The sequence below is a fragment of the Elgaria multicarinata genome, chromosome 8 (assembly GCF_023053635.1).
Source record: "Elgaria multicarinata webbii isolate HBS135686 ecotype San Diego chromosome 8, rElgMul1.1.pri, whole genome shotgun sequence".
In the NCBI taxonomy this organism is placed as follows: Eukaryota; Metazoa; Chordata; class Lepidosauria; order Squamata; family Anguidae; genus Elgaria; species Elgaria multicarinata.
The window spans coordinates 82,037,726-82,050,036 of record NC_086178.1 but is presented as its reverse complement, the minus strand read 5'-3'; the positions used below and the strand labels follow the sequence as shown (position 1 = coordinate 82,050,036).

The following is a 12,311-nucleotide window of genomic DNA, read 5'->3' as shown; positions in this document are numbered from 1 at the left end:
CAGCATGAGTCTCCCTCCATGTCATCTTGTCAGCGGTATCGAATGTATTAAATTGTGATGAAAAATCTAAGAGACCATGATATCTGTCATCATATACATTTTGTCTCTCACTGTGCTCTTTGCAATACAATCAGAAATGAAACCAAAGTCATATTACTCAGTTAATAAATTTAAGGTAAGGCAAACACAAGAAGACAGATAGATAAAAGATCACATATTTGGAAACCACAGTAGCAATAGACATTTCTACTTATATTCATTTCACATCAATATCATGCTTTTGTCATGCTGGTGCCTTTATCATTTTAGACTGGATGCTAGTGCTATATTCCACCAGTGTTGTGCTGTATGTATACACATCATATACTTTCAACAAAAAGGAGACAATCCTTTTGTTACATTTTCTAAGATGAATTTATTCAAATTACTTACCAAAAACCGATCTCCATCTATGTTTAATTTTTCCACTATCCTGCCACAGTCATGCATCCCAGACTGAAAAGTGAGAAAAAGGGGAAACATGATATTAGGTTTGCTAATATTTAGATGAAACATGAAAGGCTTTCTTAGGCTAATATCCTGTCTTGATCATTGATCATTTTAAGAATCTCTATACAGTTACAGTCCTATACATATCTACTAGGAAGTAAGTCTTAGGTCTGCAGAACTGATGGGAAGCTGAAAGTGAAAGAGTTCCATAATTTGGGGTCCACCACTGAGAAGGCCCTACAAGGCAGTTCACATAGAGCCCTGGCATATAGATTATATAAAAGGCAGGGCATGTCTTCCACCACCATATGTAGAATCTACTATTTTAATTTGGGACTACATGCATAATGCCTACATACATAGGGAATATCCCATAAATAAAGGACAGGCAGATTGTGTGAAGGATTACTGCCTATAGGTCAGGGTTGTGTGTGACCCTTTTTGTAAACCTAGCCATAGAGGATTAAGGAAGGATATATTTGCACTAGAATTTGCAATAGAAAGTTCTCCAGAGTCCCATCCTTCAAATGGGTATAGGGAGATTTGGAGTTTGCTTCAGGTCTATTTCTCATACAAATATTTCTGCAAGTGTTGCATTTTCTTGTTTTTCCTTCCTAGCATGACATGTATAGATAAGGTATTTTGCATGATTTAAAGAGGAAGTTAACAATAATGGAAATGTCGGAGATGTAGACATTCAGAAAACTAGAGAAAAGCAAGTTCAGAGATAAATGTAACAGTATCATAAATGTTTATTTATTTATTTATTTATTTATTTATATTTATTTATTTATTACATTTCTATACCGCCCAATAGCCGGAGCTCTCTGGGCAGTTCACATGTTGACTTTTTTGTTATTGATACAGTGAATTATAAAGGAGGGGAAAAGAACAAGGATTGCTTGTAGAAAGTTCAGTAAAATAAATGTCTCAATTTTGGAGATGCCTTTTGAAAAAATGTATTTGTGTATGTTCAATTGCACAAGAGCATTCTCACTTTCCTTCCACCCCTCACCCTATTCCATAACCTTCACATTCTATTCCTCTGCAGAGGCCACCCATGAGGGAAGAAGCAGCAGCCAGGCACCTCTCCATCGTGCCTGGGTCCAGCTCCAACTGAGAGCCCCCTTCCTCCTGCTACCAACTGTCTCTGCAGAGGCCACCCATGAGGGAAGAAGCAGCAGCCAGACACCTCTCCATCACGCCTGGGACCAGCTCCAACTGAGAGCCCCCTTCCTCCTGCTACCAACTATCTCTGCAGAGGCCACCCGTGAGGGAGGAAGCAGCAGCCAGACACCTCTCCATCATGCCTGGGACCAGCTCCAGCTGAGAGCCCCCTCCCTCCTGCTGTCACTGCTGAACTTTGTAACTAAGAACGTAATGCCTGAATTTGCTTTTCTTTCCCCCCTCCCTCTCCTCCCTCCCAATCCCCTTTCCTTTTGTGTCATTTTTTTTAGATTGTAAGCCTGTAGGCAGGGACTGTCAAGAAATATTTTTGTAAGCCGCCGTGAGAGCCTTTTTTGACTGAATGGCAGGATAAAAATGCTTAAATAATAAATAAATAAATAAATAAATAAATAACCACTTATGTAGATAGTTAATATTGCTAAATGTCTTGGAGTTGCTGCTATTCTATAATAAGCGCAACCAGATCTATTGCAAAGATTACATATTCTTAAAAGCATGAATCTGACACAGTTGTGGTCAATTTTCTAATAATACGAACACCCTTGCTTCAGAAGCCAGTGCAGTACAATCTACTGCAGAGAACAAGAATGCAGCATAGAGCAGAAAGAAAGAACCATCTTCATCCATGCAAAAGGAGTAAGGAAGAGGTACACAGTTAGTGATCCTTGTTCAGAGTTAAGGGTGTATGAGAAATTCCTTTCAGTTCACTTTTGATTAGGATTACTCATTCCACACCTTCCAGACTGAAAACAGGACTCGAATGCAATGTAAGTCTGTACGCTTCTGAGCTTGCAATGTGATTCATGGACCCCCAAAAATGTGTTTGACAGCATGCATACATTGGAAAAATGCATATAAAAATGCATCCTTTTAACACTTAATTTTAACTTAAATTTAAATTTTACTGTTCTAACTCTGTATTTTAATCTTATATCAATTTTGCTGTGTGGTTTTATCCTGGTTGTGCTTTTTATACTGTATTTTGTAATTGTGCTTTTAACATGTTGGTTGTTTTATTATGTTTTTAATTTTTGTGAACTGCCCAGAGAGCTTCGGCTATTGGACGGTATAAAAATGTAATAAATAAATAAATCCTTTGGAAAAATGCATCCTTTGGAAAAATGCAAACGAATACTCTTGAATTAATGGGAGAATAATGCATATATTTCAAAGATGTGTACATTTGGGAAAATATGCAGGGGTTTTCATGTGAAAAACAGGGCTTGCAATCTGATACAGATTCAAGTAGGAATGAGCTCTGAGATGTAGAGAACGTTGGCAACCTTGTGTTTCGCTGATTCTCACATCCCTAATCTGGGCTGTGGGCTGTAAGCACATATACATCTGAAGCTGTATTTCCACCTGTGAAATATCGGATGGTTTGCTTTAGGCAAGACATTTTCTCTCTGCCTTGGCCGCTCTCCCTCCAATATGTGTATATTACTGACTAACTGTTCAAAGTTGTCGTAGGGATTATGGGAAGAGCAATCTTAGCCCCCTGCTGGAGGCTGACGGGAAGGGAGAGTAGGATGAGATGATTGTGCCCCTCTGCCAGGAGGGCAGCATGTCCACCCTGAAGGCCCCCCCGGCACAAAACCTCTGGAGGCATAGCATTACCACAAATGGAAATGGAGCATTCTGGGGATAGCTGTGGGTGTGTTGGATCCAAAGCCTCTTTGTTCCACTGGCAAACCCCTGGATCTGGCCCAAAACCTATGCCAGCCTTGAGCTGGCATAGATATTTTTGTTTCCATTAGGACTGCTCTGTAAGATAGTGTATGTGTTTTGAGCAAAATAGGATGTCAATGATGATATAGAATTTCAGCCCAACATGTGTTTTCTGGAAAGTTGTATGTGGCACAGTATCCATTTTAAGAGTAATGAAGAAAGGAAACAAGACACCGTTCTGGTTCACATGATTGCTGCAACTTAAACAATAACCCAACAACAGCACATGGGTTATCTGAGGATTGTTCCACCTACAAACGAACCATGCTGCCCAGGTTTGGGCAACATGACAAGCCACGCCTGAGCATGTAATTAGGCAAATGGTGTCCAGCGTGTACTGGCATTTGCCATGGCTTAAAACAAGCCACCATGACCATGCGAACCGGCTCACTGAATACACTATAGTAAGCACACTTGATGTACAGCCTCCAGTTATTCCAATGTCCCTTGAAATCCATCAATCCTCTTGAATGAACCAGCTTGTGCCCAAAGAAGTGAGAAGAAGTTGTCTTGTGGCTGGGATCAGTGGACTGCAGTTACAATGTGAAATAATTAATAAAGTAATGTGAAACATCTGAAGATCTGCAGATGGCAATTGAAAACATTTGTGAACAATCTGAGATTATTGGGTATCTTAACAGTAAAAGCAATCAAATTAACCGTTGAGTTAAAAATTTTCATTCTGTGTAATATTAATACCCACCCCAACTTAGTTTAGAGACAAGAATGTAGAAGGAAGAGTTTTAGAAGGAACATGAGTTTTAGAAACAACATCTGCTAGGAACTTTGTACTTTTGAAGTGAGGAGTTCCCACAAGTTGAATTGAGAAGAGATACTTTTTCCACAAGTTAAAAAACCCCCACACACATTCTAAAACAGAAAAAATGGTGAAAGTTCATAGGATTGCAGAACTCTAATATTGTATGATGCAAGGCCACTACAGAAAATGACGAATACACAATATACCATTTTCCATGTCATCTTGTAATGATGGATGGCGACAAATAACATTTAAAATATTCAGGAATTGCTCAGTTCATTATTTATTGTGACTTATAGCTATGCAGATTGCCACTCCTCTATTTTATCATTGTTTAGCTAGATAGCTTTTTGTTGTAGATATATTTTGCTTCTTTGCTTATAGGGAGCTTGCAGCCTAATTTGAATGAGGAATAAAGCTTTCAAATCGCTTGGAACTTTTGATCACAGATCAACGGTTCATTAAAAATATAAGCGTATGGAGAAATAGTGCTGACGCAAGACCCTGTAGAAGTTGTATTATTGGAAGGAATCTCACTGTTGGCAAGACTTTTTTTGCCTATGAAGCCACTGGGCATTTAGATTCACCTGGAATTGGGCTAGCATTATCAGGAAGCATCACGAAGCAAGTTGCTTCAGGTAGATGTCAGAGGTGATCCTATGTGCATGCCTCCATCTCTGTGGACCATTAAAAATGAGCCCAGGGCCATCTTTTCTGCTGCATTTGTATGGGTGTCTGTGTGCACATCATTCTGACTTCCCATTTCAAGTGTCAAAGGCCAAACCACGCTGGGCAATGTAAAATGCCTGTCATTTCATTTTTCCCCTGTCCCTGGACTTTGTGTTACATTGCAGTGTTATTTCCTGACTGCTCCTCATATAGCAGGGTGTAAAATATTAGGACTGTGCAGGGACCCCCGATTCAGCTTGGAGGCCGATTCGGAGCCCCCGAAACAGCCCCGACTCGCCTCGGGGTGCTTCGGAGATTGCCTGCCTCACCTAGTTGCTGAAGCGGAGGTGAGATTCGGGCCTTCCAAGTCAACTCAGCCTTTTCTGGTTGCTGGCTGCGTAGCCGGTATCCAGGGCGGCTATGCACCCAGCACCCAGAAAAGCCTCCCTTTCCCCGCTCTCCCTGCTTACCTACTGCCATTGCCATCACCTCCTCACACTTGCCGCCATCGATGATGCCGACGAGAAGAACCAGGCCACGATTTTAAGTTCTGTACCTCTTTGGCCACAAACTATGGCTTGGGACCACAATACCTGATAGAACGCCTCTCCCGAAATGAACCTACCCGTACACTGCGCTCAATATCTAAAGTCCTCCTCCGAGTGCCTACTCCGAGGGAAGCTCGGAGGATGGCAACAAGGGAGAGGGCCTTCTCAGTGGTTGCCCCCTGACTGTGGAATGATCTTCCCGATAAGGCTTGCCTGGCGCCAACGTTGTTATCTTTCCGGCGCCAGGTCAAGACCTTTCTCTTCTCCCAGGCATTTTAACAGCATTTTAACAGCATTTAATAACGTTAAGTTTGTTTTAATGGACCCCAGAATTGTTGTTTTAAATGAATACTGTTGTTGTTTTTATATTGTTTTTATGTTTTTTAAATTTTTTTGTATACTTTTAATGTCTACTATTTTTAATTGTTGTAAACCGCCCAGAGAACTTCGGCTGGGGGGGCGGTATATAAATGTAATAAAATAAATAAATAAATAAATAAATATGGTGGCCATAGAGGTACTGAACTTAAAATCGTGGCCTGGTTCTTCTCGTCGGCGTCATCGATGGTGGCAGGAACGAGGAGGAGGTGGTGGTGGCAATGGCAGCTGGCAGGAGCAAGGCATTGGCAGCAGCAATGGCAGCAGGTAAGTGGCCCAGTGCTGCTCCGAAGCAGCCCAAGGTGCTCCAAAGCTTTGGAGCCAATAAGCTTCAGCTTTGGGGTGCCTCAGGCTGAACCAGAACTGCCTTGCAACCAAGGCAAGGTGGGCTGAATCAGTCTACTTTGCCTCAGATTTGGACATTTGTCCAAGGCACTGCACAGCCCTATAAAATATGTAATCTGAAAGTAACCCTCAGAAATGCTGTCTGGCAGCCATTCAAAAGGGTAAAAAACACCAACAACAGATAAATGAGGAATGGGCTCAAGGAATGGGCTCTGTGGTTCCTACCATAGACACCTTGTTCCTAAAACATTCCTAGAGCATCCTAGGAAGCAGTGCTCAAAGGTTCTTGCCTGTTTCCCAGGAAGTTATTAGGAACAGGGCTTACATGGCAAGAACCATAGAACCTCTTCCTAGAATGTTCCTTCATCCTGTTCTCTCCCCCCCCCCCTTGAAAAAGAACTAGGTAACAGAATTTAGGATGTCAGGATTCCTCAGCAAGAGAGCAGATTAGAGGAGGGAGAAGACTGAAGAGCCAGGATACCTGATGGTCCAGAGTCACTAGATATTGCAAAAGGTCAGGAAAGAGAGCCTCACCCATAGCACATGGTTCAGGAGGCAAGGTACAGAGGGTTAGATGGACAATGTTTCAGTGTTGGCTGGGTTTTCAATGAAGTCTTTTAAACCCAAAGCCATCCGGACTGCAATTGCCCAGTTGCAGTAATCAAAGCTCCCTTCCACAGCCTGTCTCCTGAGCCACTTTTTCCTGAAGAGACCTTTTCTGGAAGCAAGCACTCCTTTGCACAGGAGACTTACTAGATTGTCTCTTAAAGGGGGTCAGGGGGTTGCTCAGCCTCTGCCTCAGAGACAGAGTCCCTTTCTACTGACAGGGATGGCCCTGAAACCATCTCCTTCAAGGGCTCAGGCTCCTTGCTCTGGGATGCATTGGGCTTCTGGGGCCTCTAGCTCTTCTTTTGAGGAAGACTCCTTTGGTGAGGCCATCACATCCAGTGGCGAGGGGGGGGATTACAATATGTGTGTGTGTGTGTGTGTGTGTGTGTGTGTGTGTGTACATATGTGAGGTCCTTGCAGACAACTGATGTCACCCTCATGACCGGAAAGTGTTAAACATGGGATCTCTGTTCCAGACACCGGCAGCAGCACCTGAAAAGCTATTACAGACTGCAGGGGAAGGAAACAAAAAGGACAGATAGCAGATGAACTTAGTTGTGTGATGGGGAGGACAAATAGGGAGAGACCTTTGTTTTGTACCTGGAGCAATACAAAATTGTCTACTCCCAGCTCTGGCATTCTGGTACATTAACTATGATTCAAATGGCAGGGATGTACAGCTGAGTATCATGGGAAGCTATTGTATATAGTCTGAAATCTAATTAGTGCTGATGAGAGATGGGGGAGAATTAGATTTGTTCCACATTTTTAAGTGAACCAACCTAATTTGCACTCTCTGGACTAATATGTGGATTGGAATATAGTTATCCTTTGCACTGCACACTTCGCCAAATTTTGCGATGCTGTTATCAGCTGAAAAGTGTTCAAAATGGATATTTTGGAGCAAATGCATAGAAAAATGCATATATTAGGGTACACTGTGTACAAAAATATCAGGGAAGGTTACATAAAATATGTATATTAGGGGAAACTGCATATGGAATTTTTTAAAAAAATGTGCGTTTTTTTTAAAAAAACCACAGACTGATGAGGAAATTTATCAGAACAGAGTTATGCTTGAATATATGCAAAACTGACCATGACTGGATGCAGAGTGATTCATCCATCCCTCATGATGAGCATCATAACTTCTTTACTCTACCTTCTTAAATCTGTACGGTGCTTAAACATGTCATCCAGGTTATGTTTTAATGTTTAAAAGTTGTTCTTGTTGAGTGTCTGTGAATTCAACCAGATAAGTTATAAACAAAAAGCACCAGTGAACTACCCAACCCACACCTGAAAGACTACTTATTTTTCCTACATGTTATTAATGCTACATGTGTGGTGGTAACTAATGAGGCTTAAATAGGTGGGTTTTTTAAAGTATATTTTTCTTTTCTATATAAAGCAGCTTTGTAAGGGACAGATTGTGAAAGTAGTGCAGATAAATGTCTGTTGCAAAGGGCACATCACATGCTATAAAGTTATGTAACATTAAAATCAAAATGTTAGTCACTATATTCCTAGCAAAGCAAGCGATGGAAGTTTAGCATCCGTGAAAAAGTATATTTAGGAGAAGAGGAGGTAAAATGACAGCATCTAGGAAAAACACACACAATAATGTGTACTCAATACAAATAAATAAGATACTATGGATTGTATCCAGACTTACACTTAGAGTAGATCTATTAAAATCAGTGGAACTTGAGTTAGTCATGGCTAACTTAAGTCCCATGGATTTCAAAGGGTCTTCTCTAAGAATTACAAAGCCTGAATATGACCATATAAATTTGTAAAAAGGTTCAGCAATAAAACAATACGTAAAATACGTTTACGTATTCAGGATTATTGTGAAATGGAAGTAGATTTCTATTTGTTGAGGGACCTCCTTAGAGAGGTTTGGTTGGCTCTGTCTCTTTTAAGTTTCCAGCAAACAGCTAAGATTCTTTTATTTTGCCAGATTTTTAGCGTGGGTTAAAGTACCAACTCCTTCTTTTTATACTGAAATGTTTTATCCTGCTCTTGGTTTTAATATATTGAATTGATTTTAGTCATTTGATCTATTTTTATTGTAACGTAAACTGTTTTATTTTGTGTTATATATTTTTTGCTTTGGGGGGAGTAAGCCACTGAGTTTATTTTACAAAGGGATGCATATTTTAAAACAAAACAACAACAACAATGCTTAGAAGGGGCTTGAATAATTGAAATGCACACTGTGTAAAGTACATTTCATTGGGTTTCTGTAGTAGCAAGCTGTTTTAGGCATGAATTTAATTAAGGTAAATACTGAGAAGTACAAGTGCTAGACAAATGAACTGTTAATAGAAATGTCAGCATCTTGATGCTTATAGATGGAGACTAAAATATGTCAGTTGAATTTTCATACATTCTGCCCATACAAATCCCACTGTGGTCTGTGGGAAACCATTTTCTCCCAGGAACCAATTAGTATACTGTGATGTTTGTGACAGATCCATTACAGGAGCCAAACCAGTATCTCAGAATTCTCCTGGGTAATCATAGGCTAGTCCAGGGAAGGTGACCTAGTGCCCTCCAGATGTTTTGGAGTACAATTTGCATAAGCCACACTTGACCAATTCCTAATAATCATGGATTATGGGATCTATAGTCCAAAACATCTGGAGTGTACAAAGTTGCCTACTCCTGGGTAGTCCATCCCAGGATGTATAATAGACAGAATGCCAAGGGGGATTCTAGAAAGAATATCTCATGGCTATGAAAGGAAGGACCGTGAACATCAAACCCTACATCTGTTAAGCTATTCTGCATCCAGATTCTTATTCCTGAGGGTCCCAGGCCCTCTGACTACAACACACACTGTGAAAACATCCATCATTACAACACATTTAATTAGTAAAATACTCATGGCATCGGTGTTTCGTTCTCATAAAGCAGTTTGATAATCTAATTGTATCCAACAGCCTGTCTCCTATTACTTCCTGGAATCAAACCAGAAGTGGGTAAGGTTAAATAAACAATTTACTGTTGAGCTCTGGACAGTCAATTGACTAGGATCTTATATCAGTGCAGTACCTGTCTCAGGAGATCTGCAACTTGGATGGCGGTCCAGTTTTCGCATTCTTCTCGAAATGGTAGTTTTGTGGCCATGCTGGGACTCAACAAGGACACACTGGCCTGCTTCTGGTAATGCTAAAATTGTTTGCTTTACTAAACATCACTGACTGCATTCTGGAAATCATTAGAGGAAGTTCCCTTTGCAACTCCCCCCCCCCCTGTGGTCATCGTTGCTTAAAGACACACATCCTTTTACAGTGCCTTTTGAAGTGTTAGTATTTCAGTGTCATAATTTGAATGACATACAATGCTAGTCATTCTGTTTATAGGTTAAGACATTCCTTACTTTTGTCAGGTTACCATGTCAAGAAGGCAAAGGAATCTTCTCATTTAGTTCATATCAAAGAGCAGATACATGTCCACTATCAGCAGCAAGTAAATGCTGACAGTTCCCTAAATATAATTGTCAATATGCACTGATATGCGCCTGAAAAGTGTGTGTGGGGGGGAAACATTTGTTTTTGCAGTTCACAAAATTCATCTGAGTGTTTGCTGTCTTTCACGGCTCTGATCCATGTGTCATCTTTTAGAGAGCTGAGATTGGCTTCTATTTCTGCTAGGAGCAGGGCCTCTTCAGTTGTGGCTCTGGAGCTTTGAAACACTCTACCTTGAAAAGCCCATTTATGTTTCTCTTTGGTTTCATTTCTTTTTTCTTTTTATCCTGCCAGACAATTGGAGAATAACTGGATGTGTGTTTTTACTGCTGTTGCTGCTGTTATATATAATATTTTAAACCATTTTGTTATGGAAGCTACCTTGAGAACATTCTTGTTAAAAGGCAGTATAAAAATGCTGTAAGGAAACACACAACCATTTTGAATTTTAAAAGACATTCATTGTATGCACACACATACATGCACACTCATAATTGGGTGGTGGTGGTGGGGCTCTGAAAAAAAAATGTCATAAGTGAATAAAGAGGCAGGTTTGGCCTTAGAGGAATTGTGGCCTTTGAGGTCAATTTCTTCTTGCACACCCATACACACCCTTTTGAGGCTTGCAAGGAGGAGACTGGACTCCTAGACCATGTGTTTTTAGCTTCCCACTAGTAGGGTGACCATATGAAAAGGAGGACAGGGCTACTGTATCTTTAACAGTTGCATAGAAAAGGGAATTTCAGCAGGTGTCCTTTGTATGCATGCAGCACCTGGTGAAATCCCTTCTTCATCACAGCAGTTAAAGCTGCAGGAGCCCTGCCCTCTTTTGTATCTGGTCAAAAGGGCAGGGCTCCTGCAGCTTTAACTGTTGTGATGAGGAGTGGATTTCACCAGGTGCTGTATGCATACAAATGACACCTGCTGAAATTCTCTTTTCATTACAACTGTTAAAGATACATGAGCCCTGTCCTCCTTTTCATATGGTCACCCTACCCACTAGCCAAAGCCGCTATGTAGAACTTTTCATGATCCAAAAAGCCTTCACACGCGTGGCAACAGAATAACTTGGCACTCACATGCCTGCTCCCATGACAAATGCACATACTGGCATTGAGATTGCATTGATCACACAGTTCTGCAGTTGTTGTTGCTACTAAAGAGCTTACAATTGTAATTAGAAACAACAGAGGAAGAGACAAGGATAGTGAGTTTATTTTTGAACTAATACCAAACCCCGCAATGGGGTTGCATAAACTGCCTAAATCCTCCCTCTTGAAGAACAATCAGTAATAAGAACATCACATAAAAAAATAGGGTCCAACAGAGCCTTACCCTTTCGAAATAAAGCTGCAGCAGTGAAGTTAGCAATCATTTTGTCAATAGCCAGCTGGTTTTGTATGGTAGTCCTGAGTCACTGTGACACAATGAATGTAAAAGTTTCCATAAAGATTGGAGAGTGAGGATATTCTATTCCACATCCTGCTTCCTGTTTATTTATTTTTTCTGTGCTAATTTTTTTTAAGGACTAAAGTTGAGTGTAATTACTTAAAAGTCTGTTCTTCATTCCTACTTAGTCGTTTCTTTATTCAGAGTGAACACTGCTAGTCTGTTATTGAAAACCAACTATTTTAAAGTCTTCCTCCACTTACAGGAAGCAAATTCCTAACTCTTGTTTACATGGATTGACTATTAAAGTCGTTAAAGCAATGTCAGTCTGTATCCATTAAAGCAGCAGTTAATTGAAAATTTTACTGTTAACTTACTTGCTAAATTGGAATAACTTGGTCCAATGGGTATTATCATTTAACATACGAAATATGCAGCAGCCTTTAAAATCAATATCAACATCACACAAGTAGCAACTGACAAGGCACTGAGGTTATTTTTCTTTATCAAACAATAGAGGCATTTTATTAACCACTGTAATAGCAGTACCAATATGTAGAGGTTTGCATACACAGTATTTAAAGGGCAACTTATACAGATAAATGGAATGTCCCATTATAAAGCTGTTCCAAGTGCTTATTTATTTACAATATATACTGCTCCCCATTGAAAATTTCGGAGCGGTGTACAAGATAAAAAAGACGCAAAATGTACAGTGCTTAGAGCTCAGAG

At 40.4% G+C, this 12,311-nt stretch overlaps 1 protein-coding gene across 2 annotated transcripts in view; it reads right to left on the bottom strand.

Annotated features, from left to right (window-relative positions):
• The window catches only part of BLNK (B cell linker), a 122,756-nt gene extending 111,138 nt beyond the window's left edge, over positions 1–11,618 (bottom strand). The window contains exons 1-2 of one of the 2 annotated variants that reach the window (XM_063132853.1): positions 11,526–11,618; positions 433–495 (exon numbers count right to left, since the gene is read on the bottom strand). In XM_063132853.1, coding sequence (XP_062988923.1) covers positions 433–489 — 57 coding nt within the window. In that variant the 5' untranslated portion in view covers positions 490–495; positions 11,526–11,618. Of the gene's footprint in view, positions 1–432; positions 496–9,774; positions 9,885–11,525 lie in introns of those variants that run through there. The other variant, XM_063132852.1, reaches the window with a different exon arrangement.
• Positions 11,619–12,311: the final 693 nt, after the last annotated feature.